Here is a 22,776-nt window from a genome sequence, read left to right on the forward strand (position 1 = left end):
ACCTGGGCCGTCAGGACTGACCATGTGAGCTAATTCTCATTAAAGCCAGCGGGAGTTTTCCCACAATGGGAGTTGGCCCAGCCACTCGAGCTAAACAAGTCACTCATCAATGAAGTAGCAGGCCCTTAGCTGGCCACTAGAGGGGGACATGGCTACGCTCACTCAACCACCACGCTCCTGATCTTATAGCAAAATCTCTCTCCTTCTAAAGCCTCTAGAGGTTCCTGCAGCCCAGAGGATTTCAGTGGAGCAGACAAAGGCATCTGTGGTTTTTCTCCTGAAACGTTGGCATGTGCACGAGGCTTTGCCAGGGAACAAGTAGAACTTTTGACACCTGTGTAGTCTGTTCTGCCCAAATATATTCCCCGATAATGTTTCGCGACTTAAGCGTGAAAGGATCCCCAAGCATTTGTAAAGAAGGAGGGCCAATGGGGCGGAGCCTGGGGCTACAAACAGCTACCGTTAAAGGAGCATTCATGTTTTCCAGTATCGTTTGTATAACGCTCTTGTTTGGGAGACTGTCAGAAGCCTGAAATCTGTCTAGGTTGTCATAAGGTGGCCCATCACCATGGTACTGAAGGAAACGTACGAATCTCTGTCTTCCAGTCCTGTTGGAAGGAATAAGCTTAAAGTTATTAAAGTGTGAGAATGCTGATGCATTGGGGTTATTGCAGGAAAGCTCATGTGCCCCCTTCTATTCCCAGCCTCTATCACCCTCCTCCCTCCAAAAAACTGTACCCCAAGCAGAGTTTTGACCCCCAAAAAGGGAGACGTACCAGAGACCCCATGAAAATCCACGAGGGACTTTGCTATTGATTTTACATGGAAGGCACCCCGCTGCTGTGGTGATGGGCAGTGGTAGAAAACCCGAAGATAGATGAGTCTAAGAAATGGGTTTGCATGTAGTTGTGAACACAAGGCGGACGGTCGGCCCGTATTTACCGACAGCTTGATTTTTCCAGCAGAGCGAAGCCATCATGTGATCTCTTCGCCACGGAGGTGATTTCTCAGATAGTTGGGGCCAAAACCAAAGGACCACCATCTTGGGCAGGCCTCTGTTCACTGGGGAGCCAGCAGAGGGAGAGACAAATTGGGGTGACGTATTCCTTGTAGGCTGTGTTAGTGAGCAGGCCAGCTGCCGGATTCTGAAAGCACCGTTTTTCCGCCCCCGGTTAAGAACGCTCCTCTGGAGCACAAGCCAAAATGGTTTTTCTTTGTTGACAAGAGCACCATTGAAGGATGTCAATTTCCACCCAGTTGTAGGAGGGTTCAGGTTGTGCTCCCTCTGCTGGCTGGCAGTAGCACAACAAAAAATATCATAAGGTCAGGCCAGGAGGGTAACATCTCTCCCCTGGATGAGTTAGTTGTAGACTGTTCCCTGACAGCTTCTAATGTAGATCAGAGTTTGGCCCTAAGTTACTTTACAGTTTTCCTTTCTTTTTGGAGTATTTATACAGAGTCATATCTCGCTATCCTTTTATACTCTGTGCATGACTGTAGTGTCTGACTGTCATGTGGTGGGTCATGGTGCTGTACAAAGAGAAGATCTAGTACCGGCGAGTCCTCTGTAGGGTCAGATTTCCTTTCATTACGGTGATCAGGGACAGACATCTCTACCACCACGTTAAATGTGAAATATGCATGTGTGTGGGTATGTTTGTGTATATATAAACACACACACACACTTACACTGTTCTGAGCACACACACAATTACACTTTTCTGAGCACACACACTCACACTGTTCTGAGCGCACACACACACACACACACACACACTGTTCTGAGCACGCACACACACACAATGACACTGTTCTGCACACACACACCCACACACAGTTCTGAGCACAGACACCCTTTAAAGCCACACTCCAGCTTCAGCGCACACTGACTGCAGATTTTACTGGAGTTTAGTTTCCTACCAGTGCTGGAAAGGGAAATAAGCAAACAGATTGCAATAAAAAAACCCACAACAACCCTAAATGCAGCCAACTGAGCCCTAAACTGCGATTTAGCTGCGAGCCAATCAAAAGCCTCCAACATGAGCCCAATTCCACATACCAAAAAAAAAAAAATCTTAATTGCAATTACTTGGTTGGCGTAGCAGCGCGGCAGCTCAGTGGGCAAAGCTGCTGGGACCTATTTGAAAGCAGCCTGGAAGCTTGTTACAGACAAACATTCTGGCTGGGTAGCTTGCCGCAAGCCGTAGATGAGCTGCTCTAGCGGGGTGTCTGCTTAGTGATGTTGGGGATGTAGCTGGGAGAGTGAGATCTCCAGCACGCCAGTCCCAAAAGAGTCCCACATTCTGCTAAAGGTTTTAGTCAAGGATAGAGGCCTGGTGTAAACAAGAGAGACGTGTTGGCTAAACAGCAATGGAAAACGTGCTTTTATTTCTCCTTCAGCCTATGGGTTGTTGGGTTGTTTTTTATTTTTCCCCTCCAATACATTCAACTCCTTTTAGAGCACTACATTCATCATGTAACTGTCACAGCAAGGCTTCTGCATGTAGGGTAGCTGTGGTTCGCTATACCAGACACATGCAAGGTCACACGCAGACCTGTCGTAAATTACATCAAGGCCTACTGTAAGTAGAAACAGGAGAGGGGAAATGCAGAGAATTGGGAGGGGAGGGGGGAGAAACAATATATAACATTGTGACAGCTCAGACAACTCCTGGGGTGTTCACTTGTCACAGAAATATTTTTCACATCCAATCCATTAGGCAAACGAGATGTGACGGTATTTCCTAGTTTGCTTTAAAAATATCAAGGATCAGTCCAAAAAAATAAAAAAAGAATGGTGTGACCATCTATCGTTTTTTTCCAATGGCTTGCCAGTCTGCTAGCTATCCTGAGTGTAGAGGGAACATACACTCAACGTTTTAGAAAGCTCCGATTGCTGATCTCTCTCGTTTGCCTGGGGTAGTGTTGTAGGAAGAGGTAAAATCCAGTAGTTTTGCCAAAAATGTCAAACTTGGTTTCATTTCAAAGTGTCTGAAACCCAACCATTTTCTGGTTTTCCACACACACAAAACTTTGCTTTGTAATCATTTTGATCAAACATTATCCAAACTGTTGGTGAAAGTGTTAATCTTTTTGATATTTTCAATAAAAGCATCAAGCTTTTTTTTTTTAAAGTGCATCTTTGGCACCCCCCGTCCCCCAAAACAACAACCCAGTGAAGTCCAATGCCAGGGTTTTTTTGCAAAATATGTTGGTTTTGGATAAAGCACCGTTTTTCAGGGGGAAAAGACGACTTGTCTCAAAAACTGTGAGGCATTCTACTAATACCTAATGTCTAATTCTTTGACGAGAAGAGGCAGAGCTGAAATGCTGAAGGTATTCTATAGATAATAGGATCCTTTAAAAGTGAAGTCTTCCTTTTGGATGGTCTGAAAAATAAAGACCCAACACAACACCAAAACCTTGGCTGAAAACAAAGTATAACTTCAAAACACTGACTTCTTGTTTCTACTAAATTTTTATTTATTGACAAAGACATCTAAATTATACACTGAATTTTACAACATGACCAAATATTGCAAATACCCCTTTTGAGCAAATTCAAAAAAGGAACAAACTATAGAGCGTGGATGGGCCAGATTATATCCTGAAATAAGACAGAATTGGACAGCTTAGCCTGTGTGCTCTCCAGGGAAAGAAAATGCATCTTTGTATATGGTTTGTACGGAGCCCTAGCGCAATGGGGTGTGATCCTGAATGAGGCTAGTGGGTGCTATTTTCATACAAATATATTTAATAACGAAAGCACAGTGATCACTTGCAACTAGAAAGAATACAAAAATCCCGAATGTGCACAGAACATAGTTGGAAAATGGGTAAAAGGAGAACTTAGTATGTCTCAAGCCAGTGTTATCCCAGAACTATTGATGTTCCATCCAGAGCTTTAACCATTACACCATCTTTCCCCTTCTAAGAACCCAGACAGAGCTAGCAGAAGGCTCTCTAATCTATCAGACAAAGGCATTATCTGGAAGTTGAAGCCAGACAAATTCAAACAGGAAATAAGATGCACGTTTTTAAAAGTGAGGGTAATTAACCATTGGAACAACCTTCTAAGGTATGTGGTGGATTCTCTGTCACCTGGAGTCCTTAAATCAAGGTTTGACGTCTTTCTAAAAGAGAGATTCTACTTCAATCACAAGTCATTGAGCTTGATGTAGAAATTACTGGGTGGGATTTAATGGTCTGTGTTATATAGGAGGTCAGACTAGATGATCGTAATGGGCCCTTCTGGCCTTGAAATCTATGAAGCTATAAAATCTATGAATAAGCTCCACCCATGTCAATGAGACAGTTTGTTTCCATAGAAACTTCCTTAAAAGGGGAAAAAGCAGACAGAATCAGAAGGACAAAACCTAAACACCATAATTGGCATAAATTGAATGTGACCCTGGCGGTGCGATGAAGATTTTTTTTTCCCAACGATGGCAGGTGTTCCGGATGGTTGTAACCCGTCTTATGCTTTGTGTTTAGACAGGTGGTGTTGAGGGAGGAGAGACGCTTTGCTTAGCTGATCAGGGTTGAATGGACTGTAAATATATTAAAATAAGAGATGGCAGGTGAATTGTCTCTCAAGTACTTTTTAATTCCCACCCGGTGGATGCATGGAGGCTTGTTTACCACAAAGGGAAAGTTTATGGTCATCAGTATGGGATGATCTACTTAAGTTCCCCTACACACATGGAAATAAAACTCTGGTAGCCCCTCACACTATCACATTCTCTCCATTATTGCCTGAACGGATTGATTACTTGTGTCTCCTGGATTTTAGCAGGGAGCATTGTGTGAGTAGATGCCCGCACCAAAGATGTAAGCAAGCATCTCTACATGCAGGCATATATATCTATTGATCCAGCAAGCCATTTCTGGACTCAATGACCAATAAAGTCAATTTCCCCCTTCAACGTTGGGACTACAAGAAAAATTTAAAAAAATATAATTTCCAAGTGTCTATATGTCTGACTATGGAAAAAACAGAAAATCTTTTCAAATGCAAACAGTTCATTGCGACACACATTATCAACTGCTTCTTAGCTGAAAAGAAACGCGGCAGTATAGTTTTTCTGCTTGTTAAAGACGTGATCAAAGAGAAGGGAAGAGCCTAACTCAAGGCTCTTTTAAAGTGGCAGGGAGCTAAGGTCACAGGAGTGTGGGTTTTTTTTTAAACTGTTGACGTTTAGGGGTCCGGAAGCATTTCAGAAACATTACACTTTCAATGCAGCAAAGGTGACGTATTTCAAGGCTGGGAGCCCATATTCTGAAGCTTTGCATTTAGCCTCTTAAACAGCACAACCTCGCTCTTTGTAAGAGAGCTGCGATTGTTTACAGCAGGCGGATGCATTAACAACAAAGCAAACGCGACCTTTCAGACACATGCTGGGATGCGTTACTCCGAGTAGCCCCTGGGAACATGTGCTGCAAAGATTCCTGGGGTTCCGGGTAAGGTACTGCAGCTGGAGGTGAGAGTTACTGAACAAGCTGATTTTAAACGGATCTGCCTGCATGTCTTATGCTGCCGCCTTGCTCATTCTGCACGAAGCTGTAACCATGTCCCTTTGCGTATTTAGCTATCGCTTAGGAATTCACTTGAGCCTGTTTTATTCCCCAGTCTTTTGGTTTTTAAACTGGGGCTAGATCACTTCAATCTCCACACCATTCTCCTTCTGGGTTTGGAGACAGATGTACTCTGGCTCTCCAGAAAGCAGGATCACCAGGGTACAGGCAGGGCAACCTTTTCCCACACTGCCCGCCAAGCCGTCTCCTAGCAATGAGAGGGCAGGGCACGGCTGTGGTCATTCTTTGGCCTTCATGCTCAGGCTGCAGGCAACGCTGCCAATCAGGATGGTGGATTTTTTTTTTTTAAACAATCTGTAAATCTGCATGCTAAAAACTAGCTGGACTGAGAGCCAGCAGATGCTTTTTGCACTGGACGCAGCTGCTTTCAGGGGCCAGTGACTCTTAGTCCCTGTCAACTTGGGCTGGATTTGAACTGGGGACCTAGAAATGACAAGCACCCTTCCCTTCCTACCAGTTAGCACCTCCTCTCTCCTCTCCCCTCTCCTCTCCTCTGACACATCCATTTAGACTGAAGAAGCTGTAGGATTTGTCAGCCAAGGGAAAACGAATCATCATCTTAGGGCAAGCTTTTTCCTTCCCGCTTCCCATCTGCCATTATTCCAATCCCTAACCATACAAGGGAGTCATTCTAAACTGGGAGATTCTTTCCAACAGTGGCCGTTTCATGGCTCCAGCCTCATGACACCTAGGATCAACTGCAGAAAGCTATCCCCACCACAAAGCAATTGTAGATTTTCACCCCACAAGCCCCAGTGCACCTCCTGAACTGAACGATTTTAGAGAAGGCAGAAAATACACTGTGTGTTCAAAAAAGAAAAAAGTGGGAGCGGTTTTACCTTGTTCTAGGAACTGAAACCTGGAATTAACTGAGCTTCGCTGCACAGTTACCTCGATGGCCAGGGTTTGTGGAATACTAAGGCCACTCTCAAAAATATAACCGCCCACCCTTGCACTGAACATGGATAACCGCATATATGCCAGCGTGAGGTGGCCTGCGTTTTACTTTAGCTGGAGGAAAAGCTACCCCCCACCCCCTTGCCTTCAAACTGTCAAGAGCTTGGGTTATACATACATGCGCCTCTCCCACTTCTAGGGAGGGGTGCGGTGTCACTGCTGTGTCTGGTTAAGATGAAGGTTCTTTTTAGGGCTACCGGGGGCAAGGAATGACATGAGAATTCTACCCACCTTATACAAAATGACATGCGTCTTTTAACGACCCACACTTGCTACCGAAACAACACCTGATTTGTCACTGGGGAAAAGCTTTGCCTGCCATCTGAGAATGGCCAGGATGACGGTGGAACCAGTGGGGGCAGGGCATGCTGTGACTAGAGTGGCTCTGCAGAAGCCAAAGCCCAAGCCCCTAGCCCACTGGAATTCTCTAACCTGAATCACAAGCTTCCTCTTGTTTAAAATCACATTTTCTAACCAGATGAGTGTGGAGACAGTTAATACTATTTATACAGAGGGGGGGCAAGTACAATTCCTTTATTGGGAAAAATAACTGTACTAAAGAGCAGGTAAAGGTCCAATTCCAGCAGTGGGTTTAACTGTTGTTGTTCCCTTTTTTTAACAGCTGTAGCTCGGCACAGATGGAAAAAACATTTGGTCAGAAAGCAGCAAACGAGTGCTTCCAGGATAGAATTCAGCTTCCACAGCTCCTCCATTTCCATGCAGCTCGGGAGGGGGGGCTATTTCTTCTTTGCATTGACATTTTTGCAGACCCAGTTCATGCCGTCCTTCGGACAAAAGGTGGACACAGAGAAAGGCACGTTAGTCAAGGAAGGGGCTAAGGAATCCTCAAGCTGTCATTCGGAAAACATATTTGCGTTAGGATTGACTTGTCGTTAAAAAGATCGAGGCTCAAGTCCAGGTTCTGCTATGGACTACTGAAGCCCTGGGCAAGTCACTCAGTCTTCCTGTATGTCAATTTTAGAGGACGTTGGCCCTAGAGTTAGGTGCTAACTTGGGATTCGGGTCAATAACCTGCTGAGCCACAGACTTCCTGTCTCTTTGTGCCTCAGATCCCATCTGTACAATGGGGATAACAGCCCTGCTCTGTCTCACAAGGGTGTTAGGAGGAGAAATACAGTAAGGACAGTAAGGCACTCAGATGCACCTGTGATGGGGGCCATATAAGTACTTTAAATAGATAGACTTCCTCATCTATGATGATAACACTCCTCTACCACACAGGGCTGCTGGGAGTCCTAAATTCATTGCCCATAAAATAAGTTGGGATCTGTGAAGGGAATGTTCCAGCAAAGAAAGCATCATTTTACCTGCTCGTGCGGCTGACCTAAAAGCCCTGCCGAGCTGACCCAACAAGGAGCGCGCGAGCTGGATTCTCGTCAGCCATGTGCACCCTCTAAACTGCCCCCTAGAGTCCAAGTGCAGAGTCTTTAGTTAGTATGAAAGATGATGTTCAAAGCAGGAGGAAGCCAGCTGGATTTTCAGGTCCAAGGTTTGAAAATCCATCCTTGGACTTGTAAAGTGGGCAGATGGGATTGGGGGCAGCAGAGAGAGGACAGGGAGCCCCAGTGGGTCATTCGTAGAGTCAGTTTGCTGACTATTACTACACCTTTAAAGTCGTTAGACCTTAAAAATATTTGATCAGCCTGCTAGTAACTTTCTGCTTTGTCCAGTGGCAGGGCTGCATGTCATTTCCTGCTCTCTTACTTCTCAGGCCAGCACAGAGTGGGACTAATAGGTTAAGAGCCTGATCTTCCCGAGAGTGTTGTTAAGAGAGACGAGATGGGAGAGAGGATATCTTTTAATTTACTGGACCAACTTCTGTTGGTAACAGAGAGAAGCTTTTGAGGTTACACAGAGCTCTTCTTCAGGGCTGTGTAAGCTTTAAAAGCTTGTCTCCTCACCAACAGAAGTTGGTCCAGTAAAAGATATCACCTCACCACCTTGTCTCTCCAATAGCCTAGGACTGACATGGCGACAACTATGCTGCATATAACAATGGAAGAGTGTTGTTGGCACACAACAGCAATCCCTTTCGGTGAAGAAAAGAAATGCATAGATTGGTTCTGAATCGAGTCCTGTCTAGCTCTTAGCCGGAAAGTTGGTGGGCATACAGAAGGTGTTAAAGAGGACACTGAATCCTCAGGGCTTAATCAGGAGCACAGAGGATCTCAGTTTGGAAACAGAAATTTACCCTGGTAGCTGTCCCCTTGGGTACTTCTTATCGGAAGAGGTCCAGTGGTTTTCTAAACTGGCCCTTGTTGCAGTTTTAAATGATAAAACAAACCCAGTGGTGCATCAATTTACAATGGGACATACACACACACACACACACACACACAGAGGCCTAATTCTAATAATGGGTCTAATCTCAGGGAGGGTCGCTTTCTTCATTTTTATTTAGTACTGCAGCAGAGATCAGTGTGTGCAACAAACTGTCAGAAATCCTCTGACCAAATGGGAAAAGTCGAGAGTAGATTCATTTTAAGGCCCAGTAGCTTTGTGTTTTCCCTTCAGTAACAATGTATAACCTATGTGCAAAACATGTAATGCTTTAAGCAATCAATAGAGTGGTTTAAAGCGCATCACTTTAGAGAGAGATTCTCAAGGTACACGAGGCCATAGGTTTACAATGGAGCTTGAAGGAGATATGTCGAAGCCCTCAGCTCGGTTGCGTTCTTTAGAAATCTGCATGATTGCTTGCAAAGGGTAAAAAATGCTCCCAGAATGATTTCTGTTTCACCAGCGTCTGAAGCAATAATCACATTTGCACACATCATGGCATACAAGGCAAGCAGAGTCCCTCATTCATTTTGAATGTAGGTTTACTTGCTGAACCAGAACAGCTGAGACAGCTTAAAGTAATAAATATCAGCTGACACCCTTTGCTATTCAGCACAGTAATCCCATAAACAATACATCACTGCAAAACAACAACCGCGCATCCCATCTCCCAGCTAATCTGACCAGAACCTGAATTTACAGTGATTAAAACTCGGCCTGGTGCCATTAGGGAGCTCAGGGAGGGGAAACCAGCCCACTGGAGCACCAGAGAGGCGAGGGTCATAAAGCAAGTTTATGATGGGATTTACCATGGCCGGGAGCCTAAGCTGCATCAACCATATAACGAGGGCAAAAGAATGACAAAGCACTCAGAGACGAAAGGTGAACTCCACGGGGTTTGAAATCCAAACCTAGGTCACCTAACTTTTAAAGCAGGATTTATAGAATGAGTTAAATTTAATATCTAATTAGTTCACGGGGGGGAGGGGAGGGGGGGAGTAGTGATTAACATGACCCAGTAGGAAAACATGTTTGCTATATCAGAGGCATGAATAAAATAATCTTATCTGCAAGCACTAAAGATACCTCAAATGTTTCTAATGCAACTTTATTGTGCCTGGCATCCTTCCTACAGAGGGTATCCCAGCATGCTTTGCAGAGAGGTAAATACAATGGAAGGGAAGAGAAAAATATAGATATGGGACAACACATTTTCAGCAAAGGTTTGAAATGGGAAGGAGAGTTGCTATGGTGGAGAAACCCAGGGAGGCTGTTTCAGATGGCAGGCAGTGCGCTGGAGAAGGCTCTTGCACCAGGAGGGAGCAGAGTGGGGGAAGAAAATGGTGGGTATGAAAGACAGAACCAAGCCCATAGAGGATTTAAAAATAAGGAGAGCAATTTTTCTTCTCTCCCTTGTCCTTATATTTTCTTGTCTGTACATATTTGAAATTGACTCTTTATGAAAAATACCTCATTCCTACAATAGCAATTAAACCCTTGTGACTAAAATACATAAAGCACAAACAGTAGCTAACTTTGCACTCTTCGGAAGCAGTATGCTTTGGCATTAGCAGTTATTCTAAGGATGAACATGAGTACAGTAGTAATATTCCCTTTCCAAGCAGATATTAAATCTAATGCCATAAAGGGGGAGAGAATTACAATTCTTTGGATTTTACAGCTAGTAAACATCAATACAAAAGATGCTAAACAATGAACTGAGGGAAAAAGTCCATGCACCTTATTAAATAAATCCCCTCAACCCACAGAGCCCTGGTTACAAATTCATGTCGGCTAAAACGCTGGAGAAACTACACTGCAAAGCATCTCATGGAACAATAGTGACGAGGTTACTTTCCACATATGGGCAATGTATCCTGTGCCTGGCAGTCAATGAGGAGGATTCCTGACAGGGCAATTGGGGGTACTACAGGGTTATTGCCAGTAGATGCCCCTAGCTTTTCTTTTCTGGAGAGCTGGATTCAAATCCTGAATTTTGGTCACAAGAATGAATGAGACTGATGGCCACTCACACACTGTATGTCTACACTGCAATCAGAGAAGATAAGAACAGCCATTCTGGGTCAGACCAATGGTCCATCTAGCCCAGTATCCTGGCCAATCCCAGGTGCTTCAGAAGGAATGAACAGAACAGGCAATCATCAAGTGATCCTGTCGTCCACTCCCAGCTTCTGGCAGTCAGACTAGGGATACCCAGAGCATGGGGTTGCATCCCTCCCCATCTTGGCTAATAGCCATTGATGGACCTATCCTCCAGGAACTTACCTAGTTCTTTTTTGAACCCTGCTATAGTTTTGGCTTCAAAACATCACCTGGCAACGAGTTCCACAGGTTGACTGTGCGTAGTGTGAGGAAGTACTTCCTTGTGTTTGTTTTAAACCTGATACCTATTAATTTCATTGGGTGACCCCTGGTCCTTGTGTTACATGAAGGAGTAAATAACACTTCCTTATTCACTGTCTCCACCCCATTCATGAATTATTAGACCTCTGTCGTATCCCCCCATAGTCGTCTCTTTTCCAAGCTGAACAGTCCCAGTCCTTCTAATCTCTCCTGTTCCATTCCCCTATTCATTTTTATTGCCCTTCACTGAATCTTTTCCAGTTCTAATACAGAGGTGTGACTGCAGCCATACCTTGAACTAGCTATCTCCAATAACAGCAGTGGGCAGCAGCATGGGCTAGTCACTTGAGTACAGAGTACACACCCAGGGTTCTGGGTGCACTGGTAGGGACTGTGCTGCCATGGCTTCACGGCTATTGTTATTGGAGCTAGTGAGATCAAAACTAGCTTGGCCATGCTGCAGATGCTGCAGACACCCCTCTGACTGCAGAGTAGACATACACTAAAGCACCACGCAATGTGGCATGACTGGCAGAATCTCTACTCAGGACGGACCAGGCGTTGGAATAGTAGCGGGGGTAGCAGGCCAGAGGTGAGCTGTGTTGGTAGATTTGGGGAGGGTTGCTGCAGGCTGGGATTGGCTGACTGCACTCGACTTGTTTTAAACCCCATGCCAGCAGCTCCTTAGCTACAAGAGCAAAGTAATAAGATATCAAATACAAGTGAACAAGTCCCTTCCGCCCCCAGGAACCTCCTGATGTCTGCTCCGATGCGATAAACCAGAGATCAGGCACAGCCACAAACTTCTGACCCCTAATCATGACCTTGAGGGCAGTGAGGCTTAACCCCATCAGGTAAACCTGGGTCTGCCATAATCAGTTGGGTCAGGGGAGTTCAAAATTCGCCATCTTGGATGTTTTCAGCATATTCCTTAGTTCAAATGTTACTTTCTTCTCTGTCCACACTGCTAAGATCCTGCCCCAGTACCTAAGATTTCCAGGCTGCTGCTTCTATCATCATGCTATAAGTGGCTACACATTTTTTGCCTAGATGTAAATTTCTTTTTAGACGCCTGTAATCTTGTAGTCCTGACACAGTTCTGACAATTCCCTCCCTGCTCCCACATTAAACATCACAAGGCTCTCTGCTCCTAGCTCCGCTGTTCCTTATCCCCTGCAATCCCTGTCTTTGTCCACCCTGGTACAGCTACTGTTATCCAAATGGGGTTTTAATGCAATTTAAAAGTGTGTCTAACTTGGTTAAAATATGGTGAGTCCCTGTGCACACTGGTCTTAAAACAAACTCAGGGCCTATTTATGCAGCACATCATACTGTCGGGGGCCACTTTATAATATCCCTTGCCTGAGTGGATGGGCCAAACTGTGATATTAAGATACTACAATACAAGGGCTCAGCCCCCAGCTAGACTGGAACACAGCTGAAGAGGGATAAGCAAAGGTGGCTCTAGGCGAGTGGTTTTCAAACTGCGGATCGCGACCCAGTACTGGATCGCAGAATGTAAGGCACTGGGTCGCGGCGGCTCTAGTCAGCATCGCCAACTGGGCCATTAAAAGTCCCATCCAGCTAAGGCAGGCTAGTCCCTACCTGTTCTGACACCACGCTGCACCCCAGAAGCAGCCAGCAGCAGGTCCGGCTCTTAGGCGTGGGGGCCATGGGGCGCCGTGCGCTGCCCCCACCCCGAGCACCGGCTCTGCACTCCCATTGGCCAGTTCCCAGCCAATGGGAGCTGGGGGGGCAGTGCCTGCGGGCGAGAGCCGTGCAGAGCTGCTTGCGCACCTCCACCTAGGAGCCAGACCTGCTGCTGGCTGCTTCCAGGGCGCAGCGCAGTCCACAGTGCCAGGACAGGCTGGAAGCCTGCCTTAGCACCCCCACTGCACCGCTGACCAGGAGCCACCCCAGGTAAGCCCACGCCCCAACCCTGCACCCCAATCCCTCCCCAAAACCAGAGCCCCTTCCTGCACCCCAAACCCCTCATCCCCGGCCCCACCCCAAAGCCTGCACCCCCAGCCCAGAGCCTTGACCCGCTCCCGCACCCCAACACCCTGCCTCAGCCTAGAGCCCCCACCCACACCGTGAACCCCTCATTCCCAGACCCACCCCGCAGCCCTCACCCCCACACCCCAACCCTCTGCCCCAGCCCTGAGTCCCTCTCACACCCCAAACCCCTTATCTCCCGCTCCGTTGTGTCACAGGTATCAACAATTTTCTTCAACTGGGTCGCCAGAAAAAAAGTTTGAAAACCACTGGTCTAGGTCACCTTTCTACCTCCCATAATCCTGGGGCCAAACTGGCCCTGGCACAAATTAGAACAGTTTAAAGGCTGCTCTAATTTCCACAGACTTGTAATGGCCTCACAGGGGCCATTACTGTTGTGAGGCTGACCAGCGCACAATGCATTCCAGCATTATGCCAACGGAGGTTCCCCCCCACTGCCCATTCAGGACAGCTTTAAGGACCCTCTGCACCATTCTGAGGAACCTGCCCTCAGCCTTTACAGGGCAGTCGCACCGTTTGGTCCCATCTCAGTGATATTATAAAATGGTCCCACGATGCAGCAAACTGTGCAATGCAGACTGGTCCAAAGGCATGAATCACGTCCAGCAAACGATCAGGATTCTTATTAAGCATGTCCAACAGGAGGGTAGACAGCAAAATGAAACACATGTGGCTGCCCCTTCCCACCCCATCTCTGTCTACCTGCCGTGTTGTAAGATCATGGCACAATATACATTACTCTCACACACAGAGTGCAGTTAGATACTTTGTTCTCACAATGCATCCCCCAGAGCATCTAAATGCCAACAAATCACTGTTGTGAGGCACTGCTTCCCCTGCCCTTCATGTGTTTTGTCACCAGAACCAATTACCACCTCATACCATATACCATACATAGCCCACTTATTACACTGCCTCTGTTATTCTGCTACGTTGTCAAGTTGTCAATGGTATATAAACATGAGCTTTCACTTGCAAACCGGGTGAGTCTTTATGCCAGAACGTGAGTCAGAATCCAAATCGCTACTGCAGAGACAGTATCAGGGGTAGCCGTGTTAGTCTGTATCCACAACAACAACGAGGAGTCCGTCGGCACCTTAAAGACTAACAGATTTATTTGGACATAAGCTTTCGTGGGTAAAAAACCAAATAAATGCCCAAATAAATCTGTTAGTCTTTAAGGTGCCACCGGACTTCTTCTTCTTGTTGTTTTTACTGCAGAGAGACAATCCTTCTGCCTTTGCTAGCTCTGAATTACAGACAAAGCAAGGGTCTGCTTCAAATGCACTCAAAGCGTAATAGAAGTCTCTCTTCTTTGAACAATGTCATAGTCTCATTAACAAAATGAATGATATTTCCACGGCTTCACGAAGGAGGGTGAGGAGGCAATGAAACTGTTCTTTGGAAGAGGAAACAAGGTGGTGGTATTGGCAGCTCAGTGGGTGACAGCTCGGTGCAGGGAGCTAACCTGCGGGGGTTCCCTCTAACCCAGTCACCTTTAGTCACGGCTTTCCAAGGAAGCTGCTGTGACCTTTCTCAAGTCCCAAAAGGTTAATGTTAAAGGACAAGATGACAACGCAGATTCCCTTCTTAATTAACATTTTTATTAACGAACCTATTTCAAATAATAGTTAAATTCTCTAAATTTATATCATTCTATTAACCATAATCTAATCTCATTAACCTTGAAATCCCCAGTCTTAACTACCCAATTCGATACACCATGGCACTAGCAACTAAACTAATTAAATGACCTTCAAACTGGTTCCCCTTCGGTTATTGTCATTATTTATCCTTGCTCACTGTTCTTCCTTGGGGCCCTCACCAAACCTTCCCTATGAACTCAGTTCCTGCACATACTCATTCCGGAGAAACCCCTCTTATCAAAATCCATTGGTATCGTCTCTCAGGTCTAACTGGGTGCTATACTCCATTGACAGCAATGGCAGCAGGCTTGCTCTCTTGGTTTCGTTCTAAATACCTCATGCTTCTTGGCTTCCAGCATCTTCATTTATTTTTCTGTCACTAAACTCAACATTCTCTGAGAAGTTCTCAGAGTAGTGCCCAGGGATCTAAACTATAGCTCCCTATATGACAGCTTTTATCTTAATCCCAACTCCTTAAATGTGTTGTTCTTTCCCCTCCCCACATTTTGAGGGGGTGGTCCGCCTCTGTGGTTTCATGGGACAAACCCAAAGGACACGAGGCTAAGGCAGGATAAATACTCCTCCCTCAGCTGAGCAAACTGAGATATAAAATCCTTGCTCTAGTTGTATTTCTAGAAAGGTTGTCTTGTTCAAAAAGTTTACTGGCCAAAGCGAGAGCCTCTTGCTGTCTGGTTTGATGATGTTTGTGTCGCCATGGAGGTGAAGTGCTGTCTGCCTATCTAGATATCTATTTGGGGGAGGGATAGCTCAGTGGTTTGAGCATTGGCCTGCTAAACCTAGGGTTGTGAGTTCAATCCTTGAGGGGGCCACTTAGGGATCTGGGGCAAAATCAGTACTTGGTCCTACTAGTGAAGGCAGGGGGCTGGACTCAATGACCTTTCAAGCTCCCTTCCAGTTCTAGGAGATAGGATATCTCCATTAAGAAAAAAAAGGTACTTATGTGGCCTCCATCATTGCAACATCTGAGCACCTCATGTTCTTTAATGGATTTCTCCTCACAACACCCCTCTGAGGCAGGGCAGGGCTGTTATTCCCATTGTACAGAGGGGACACTGAGGCATAGAGAGACTAAGGGATTTGCCAACGTCTACACAGGAAGTTTGGAGTGGAGCAGGAACTTGAACCTAGGTCTCCCAAGCTCTAGGCAAGTGCCTTAAACATAAGACCATCCATCCTCTCTGAGCTTGTTGGGAATGGGGATGGCTATTCACTCTACAAGTTCTAGGGCGGGTTATGACGGCTGTAATAAGCTGCCATCTTTTACAGTACCAGAAAATGGGGGTGACAAAGTGAGACATTATCTGGCACACATCTAAATGCATTTCACTTAGTTTAGGGTGATGAACAAAACATTTAAGTCTGCAGATACTTAATGACTTGGCCCCTGCCCTCTGCTATCTGGACATAAGCACAGGAGACGATTTTACTTCCATGTACTAGGTTGTTTTAGACTTTACTAGATACACACATGTGCACTGCACACATCTGAAGGCAAAATAAGAAGCAGCAGACAATAATAAGGAGGCAGGCAGGTCTAGAAAGACTTGGATCAGCTGGGGAGAGAAGCATTTTTCAGCTAATAGAGGTGAAGCTGATAATCTCATTTTTCAGCATTTAATTCTTCCACACCCAATTGTGTTTACAGTTGTTGGGCCAACACAGCTCCCTCCTGGAGAAAAGAGTAGAAGCAACAAAGTGGGTGAGAGCCTAGGGCGGGCGGGTGGGGAGAGGGAGGAGGTGACATGGGGATGCATGAAAACATTTGAAATATAAACTTGTGTTCCTTTTTGCATTATTTCTTTATTTCTTCAAGAGTATTTCATGGTTGAATAATAGCCATTGTGGGGCAAAAATTCATTAGGAAACAGCAAGTCCCAGTCACCTACTGAGCTAGTATAATGTTATCATACCCTGTAACAGCACCACTTCAAAATAAAGATTGCAAGGCTGAAATGTTTCACTAGCTTGGCTGCAAATGCAGCCAAGTTTATATCTCAGCTAAATAAATAAAAGCTCTTTGAAGGCCACTGTCTGGTATATTTAGGCCTACACTTTGGGTTCTGTAGAGACAGATTTTTTTTTTAATTCTAAGGAAAAGAGTTGGGTTGGAATGTAAACATTCTCCTGCAGTGTTTGCAACGCAAAGTATTCAAGTATTATACTAATGCACGAAAGCGTGAAACTGACAAAACGTAAGTCCCATTTACGTTACAAAAAATTACCATGTTGTAGGACCTGGTTACTATGTGGTAGCACCCGACAAAGTTAAAAATACATTTCAGTCTTGATTCGAGAACGTGGCTCAGCCTACAGGGTTTTAGCCACGTCAGGTGCTACCGTCATAAGCGGGTCCCACCATCGGGTAGCTCTTTTATGAGGTAGGCTGGACCAAAGTGAAACTGACCAGCCTCTCTCCATTGTCTGAGCTGAAGCAAAACCCAGCATCAGTGGAAGTAAATTCGATTTTGAAAGTTTTGCGCAGTAGTAATCTAAGGGGTTAACAGCACAGGTAAGACAACTTATTTCATGAAATGATTAACCTGACAGCATCTCTTTAAAATAAATAAATGCCTTCCTATAACTGGATTAAGATATTCTGCCTTCTGAGGAGTTCTTGTGATCACTAGCCTCCTTCATAAGACCACACAGCCTCTCCTCATTCAGTAAGGTATGTTGGCACAACAAGCCCTCGCTATCACCTCACCTGCACGCCTTCTCCTGTGAGGGCTGAACAAGACTGGATCTGCCAGATTCTGTCACGGATCGTGTGTAGATTCAGTCCCTCAGCAATCTCCGAAGCAGGGGCAGCCGTAAGCAAATCTTGCTTGTTAGCAAATATGAGCACAGGGACTCCGCTGAGCTTTTCTTCATCCAAGAGCTCGGCCAGCTCCTATATCATTTAAAAAGGGAGTGGCGGGGGGAGTGAGAGAAGCCTTTAACCACCAGAGGTTGATCATGTCTCTAATTAGAATTATATTTAGGGCAAATGTTGGAAGTGAATGTTCCAGTGAAATCTAGATCCCATTACAAAAAAGCAAGAGCGTATACAATCATCTGTGCTCAAGGTTCAGAAGCAAGTTCTTTCAATTACGGGTTACATGAGTCTTTAGCTTAGTTTGAAATTAACAGTTGTCTTAAAGGCTACAACTCTGCATTTTGCCAATCCCTGCTCTCTGGAAACCAACACAAAATACAGCAAAAACCTTGTCAATGGAGTTATTGCCTGACTCATCCTTGAAATCAGGTGGTTCTATCTCTAATATATTTGAACCTCTGTGATGATGCTAGTAACAAGCTTGGATTTTTGTTCCAAGTTTTATGAACTGTAACTCGTAAAAGAGAATCTTGTTTCAGAAACAAAAATCTCCCTCCCACAAGGAAGCTGTGTTAACTACTGAAGGAATGCTGAAAGCCAGGCTGGACGATAGGTGTTATTGGCCAGACTTTAGTTTCACTTGCACGACATGTTGCAGGGTATTTTGCAAAACATGTGCTCGTTGGGGAGTGGATGGCTCAAGAGGGTGGGAACTAAGCCTTTTACCTCAGTGTCCCGGCCCAAATCCACTATAGATCCACAGTGATCAAAAGACCTTAACGTCCGCTGGTTGTGCAATGGCCTAGTATGAAATGAGAGGACAGCTTCATGTCACTTCTTAACTAACAAGTGTCCATGTGACAAGCCCAACACAGCTGGCACTAACTGGCACCCTATATGGCAGTCTTGGTAGAGAAGCCAAGAACTGAAAGGGTATGGAATTTAGCGAGTCTGAACCGCTAGAGATTGTCCTTGTTTGGGGGGGGGGGGGGGGGGGGGGGAAGATCTTGCACTGCTGTGGAAGAATGAGTTGCATCACAGATCAGATTCTAGGCCAAAAAAGCAACCTACTTGCATTTTGAAAACCAGACTTGAGTTACAAAACTTTTCGAAAGGTTTCTGATTCGACCCAAGTGACATTCAAGTCAGTATTTACAAATTTAATTGGAAATCGTAAGAACATGATTCCTTGTGGTCTTGTTTTGGCAAGATTCAGGAGGACCTGAAAAGGTTTAGGCTTTAAACATTTGGTTCCATTTTTTCTGGTAGAGGTGAACCAAGGGTAGCCCCTTCATCAAATTAATAGACAATTAATAATTTGTGCTGATGCTGAAAGGAAAGTCCCACTTGAAATGCAAATTTCCACACACAAAACAACAACAAATATATTCCTAACTTCTATATGCAAAGGGCGTTAAGGAACCTTACTTCAGAGAGAACTGAACATAAGTTACTTACCTGACCTGTTTCTTCAAACCTTTTTCTATCGGCGCTGTCAATGACGTAGATCTACAAAGGAAACAGGCAAAGGAAGACATTGAAGGATGTAGTAGCCTGTGTAAAACTGAATTGAATCCAGTTCCCAATAGCAATCCTTATCATTTACACAGGCACAAACATTTATGTAAAGTGCTGTGCAAACATTAACTACCCCTCCCCATACCCCAGAAGGTAGGCAACTATCCCTGTTTTACAGATGGGGGAGAAAGGGGCTGTGACTGGTCAAGGTCAGAGAGGGGGTTGCTGGCAGGGCTGGGATCAGATGCTCAGTACAGTAAATCAGGCAGCCTCCCAGTAGGAATGTGTCCAGATAAACCACTACTAACTGTGTTGACATCCAAGAAATGGACTGAATTGGTCATGGAGATTGAATTTCTTTCCAGGGCAGGGCTAAGGCCATTGGACAGGGGGCAGCGTGAGGGGAGCTTGCACTTCTACTGCTTATGCTCTCCCCGTTTGTTTTATGGAGAGGTCGGTGAGTTCGGCATCTTTCACCAGCACTGAATTAGTTAGTTTCCTTCCTTGGCAGACTAAGAACTTGTTTTTGAACCCTTTGGGGGTAAATGCAAAGTGGCATAACCTGTGGAAGAGGTTTTATCTCCACACAGTCTTTCAGGCTCCTTGAAGTTCTTGCTAGATATGCATTTAGTAAAGCCAGCTGCTCTCATCCCTTTGAACTATGCCCCTGGTTCATCGCTAATGTGGTTGAAACAGTTCAGTTGTTTAAAACAATAGGCCTAAATAAATGTGGAGCCTTACTGTTTGCATATAATGTAACACAGGAAGGATTAAGCTGACCAAAATCAACCTTATCTGTTACAGTCTTGGCCTTCACAACATCCTCTGGCAAGGAGTTCCACAGGTTGACTGTGCATTGTGTGAAGAAATACTTTCTTTTGTTTGTTTTAAACCTGCTGCCTATTAATTTCATTTGGTGACCCCTAGTTCTTGTGTTATGAGGAGTAGTAAATAACACTTCCTTATTCACTTTCTCCACACCAGTCATGATTTTATAGACCTCTATCATATCCCCCCTAAATCATCTCTTTTCCAAGCTGAACAGTCCCAGTCTTATTAATCTTTTCTCATATGAAAGCTGTTCCATACCCCTAATCATTTTTGTTTCTCTTTTCTGTACCTTTTCCAATTCCAATATATCTTTTTTGAGATGGGGTGACCACATCTGCATGAAGTATTTAAGATGTAGGCGTACCAGGGATTTATATGGAGGCAATATGATATATTCTGTCTTCTTATCTATCCCTTTCTTAATGATTCCCAACATTCTGTTTGCTTTTTTGACTGGGAAAGGCTGGAGTTAGTATGGACTTAATATGCTGTGAGGAAAACTCGTATGCTTGCCAGGGGAAGAGGTAACTGGTGACCTCATGCATTTTTTCTCTACTTACTCTGGTTTCATGATTCTTACAAGTCAGAGCTGATGCACATTGGTGGAGGACAGCATATGCATAGGAAGCTTGCAATGCCGCTGCCCATACTATACTGGTCCGTGCTCAGTGGGTAACCTGAGGGATCTGGTGTCATTTCAACATCTTTCCTAAGCTCTAAATGATATAATAAATAGCTAAAAATAAATAGTTAAAAATAAATAACTAAACTATAATAAATAGCTATTTAAAATGTCATTAAGTGCTTTCCTCAGTGAGGATGCCATATCTTAGCTACTGTTGGCAAACTTGATAAATTATACAAAAAGGAGTATCAACAGCTGCCACCTCTAGGATGAAACGCTAGCTGTTTAGCTACCGCACACAGGAACTGTTTAGGACAGGAAGTGAGGACCACCATCTCCAGCCAAAAGTGAGGTAGTTAAGGGACAGAACGTAATTCTCCAAACTGAAATGTGGTCAGGGCACTGGGGCAGACACCCCTGCTCTTGAAGAAAGTGTCATGGGATGTGTAGTGAGGATGACTGGTCAGGTACTGAGCCTTACATCTCACCTGAAAGATGACCTCTCCAGCACCAGAGTCCCCATCTCACGCTGCTGGGGCATTAGTTCAGCGCTCACAGGGAGTGCCCCCTAACACTCACCGATCCTTTCTCCAGCAGCCACTGGGTTTTCTCTGGGGGTCTCCTATTGGCACTTAACTTGCGAGATCTGACTAGATTACAGTTTGAGGTGACAGGGCTGCAGGCAATCCCCCAGTGCCCAGCACAACGCCAACCAGCTCAGCACATGTAGAGTGCCTACTTCCAAAGCAGAAAGCCACATGCGAAATCGCTGCAGGTGTGTGTCTGAATATGCAATCATCCAAACAGACGCACCTTATTTGACTGGGTTAAGCTTCCAAATATCACAGGTGTGTCGAGCTGGAGTATCTCCCATTCAAACACATCTGCACTGATTTGAATGTGCAATCACTTCATGGTTTTCAAACATTTTGGAGGGTCCTCTCTCTTTGTGCAATGCAGTTCTGAATGGAGCCAAGGCAGGAGTCTTGGGACAGTACCTTATCTTGGCTGCATAGTCCCTGCATTGCAAAGCCCATCTGAACTGGTTACTGGAGGGGTAGAATGGGCTCTGTGGCACAACTCCAGTTTAAATTATCTTTGTAAAGCTGTGCCAGCATGGACAGAGCGTGAGAAATACACTCACCTGCATTTCAGGTGCTTTCTAAAAAAAAATGGGCCAATGTCAAGTCTGGTGTAAATGGGTTGCAATTTCCATGCAAATTGTGGTGAAAATGGGTCAGGAAGTGACTGCTACCAGCTGCTGTACAACTCCCACCTTCCCATCCACCAGTGCTGCACCCGGTCCTTTTCCTCACTGCCCATTTTCTTACTCCTACAACACAGGGTTTTCCAGTTGTATAGAGTAGGCTGGGGGAGAGATGAGGGGTTCTTTCTGCTCCTCCAGGCTTAGAATTATCCTTTATTTTCCCATCTCCCCTCCCTTGCAGTAAATGCAATGGGAACGTGGTGGTTTAATTGCTGCTACAAGCTTGGCAAGGGAGAACTGGGACTCACATGGCCTGCAATATACCCGTGGAGACTCAGTAGCTATCTTCACAATGCGCAGACTTGGAGTGTCTGCTATAGCAGTCAAAGGCTCCCTGGCTGCTGCTTTGCAGTGCTAACTTTTGCCTGCTTGCATAGTGCTTGCCCACCATACGCAGCACCGTAGATAATCCCTGATGGAGTAGTCGTGATCATTTCATACCTGCCCTGCGTTTTGTGCCTTGATTGCCTATACAGGAGCTTGCTGACTAAATTGGCCCTGCTGTTTTTGAAAGCCCGTAATGGAGAAGGGACCTCCCCCTCTTCAGCCCTGCGCTGGCCGGTCTCTCTCTCACAGCTCCCTCCTTGTAAGGTCTCGCCCTTGTGCTTTGGGAAGGCAAGTGACCCAGGCTTTGTTGTAATGGCTGGCTCCTAAAATGTGGTACTCTCCCTCCCCATACAGCTCCTCTGCCCATCCCTCCCTGCATTCAGCAACTAAAGTCACTCTACTCCAAGATGTCTTTTTATGTTAACCTTGGCCCCCTCTCTGTAGGCCCATCCTCTACCCCTGCTATAGTGATGCTGAGTAGCCTGGCTATTTA

The 22,776-nt window shown here is 45.3% G+C and overlaps 1 protein-coding gene across 1 annotated transcript in view; it reads right to left on the reverse strand.

Annotated features, from left to right (window-relative positions):
* Window positions 1–3,471: 3,471 nt before the first annotated feature.
* ARL3 (ADP ribosylation factor like GTPase 3) overlaps window positions 3,472–22,776 on the reverse strand; it is a 34,454-nt gene continuing 15,149 nt past the window's right edge. Inside the window, exons 4-6 of the mRNA XM_024213642.2 lie at window positions 19,174–19,224; window positions 17,605–17,790; window positions 3,472–7,337 (exon numbers count right to left, since the gene is read on the reverse strand). Coding sequence (XP_024069410.2) covers window positions 7,290–7,337; window positions 17,605–17,790; window positions 19,174–19,224 — 285 coding nt within the window. The 3' untranslated portion in view covers window positions 3,472–7,289. The remainder of the gene's footprint in view (window positions 7,338–17,604; window positions 17,791–19,173; window positions 19,225–22,776) is intronic.

This window comes from Terrapene carolina, unplaced genomic scaffold (genome assembly GCF_002925995.2).
Source record: "Terrapene carolina triunguis isolate 2854851 unplaced genomic scaffold, T_m_triunguis-2.0 Scaffold95, whole genome shotgun sequence".
In the NCBI taxonomy this organism is placed as follows: Eukaryota; Metazoa; Chordata; order Testudines; family Emydidae; genus Terrapene; species Terrapene triunguis.